Genomic DNA, 589 nt, shown 5'->3' on the forward strand with positions numbered 1-589 from the left:
CAGCTATCTATATATACACCTGGCCTGTGTCCACTTTACCTGAGAAAAGATGTCAATTTCTCCCTCCTCAACTTTGCATACTTCACATATAATTACATTAGCACCTACACCAACTTAAAAAACAAAAACTTTCACACACACACACCCTACATCTTACAGCTTTTATCTAACATATCTCACCCCCTCACCCCACACCCAACCCCCAACACACTGTCCCCCCTAAACCCCCCACACCCCTAACAACCCCAAAGCACCACTACCACCACCTACGAGCTATAATCCAGCGTGTCCTTCCAGGCGTGCAGGAGGAAGGCTACGCGCAGGTGCGCAGCCGACGTCTCCTCCAGGGCCTTCTTGATGGTTATGAAGTTTTTGAGGCTCTTGCTCATCTTGCAGCCGTCAATGTGCAGGTGGCCCGTGTGCAAGAAGTACCGCACCTGAGGAGACATGCGCCAAGGGGAGGGGGAGAGCAGTTAGTGAAAGTTGAAGGGGGGGGGGGGGGATTATTCTATTATCACTAAATATTGTCATTTCAAAAGGAGGTGGAGAGGGAGGTACTGTCAAGGTGAGAAGGATTTGCAGTATCTAA

General features: G+C 49.4%; 1 protein-coding gene across 2 annotated transcripts in view; it reads right to left on the reverse strand.

Annotated features, from left to right (window-relative positions):
- The window catches only part of LOC119591490 (cysteine--tRNA ligase, cytoplasmic-like), a gene marked incomplete in the record, with an annotated part of 8,113 nt that overhangs the window by 2,945 nt on the left and 4,579 nt on the right, over positions 1-589 (reverse strand). For both annotated transcript variants that reach the window (XM_037940233.1, XM_037940234.1), the window contains 1 exon segment: positions 271-437. In XM_037940233.1, coding sequence (XP_037796161.1) covers positions 271-437 — 167 coding nt within the window.

Source organism: Penaeus monodon, chromosome 28 (assembly GCF_015228065.2).
Source record: "Penaeus monodon isolate SGIC_2016 chromosome 28, NSTDA_Pmon_1, whole genome shotgun sequence".
Classification (NCBI taxonomy): Eukaryota; Metazoa; Arthropoda; class Malacostraca; order Decapoda; family Penaeidae; genus Penaeus; species Penaeus monodon.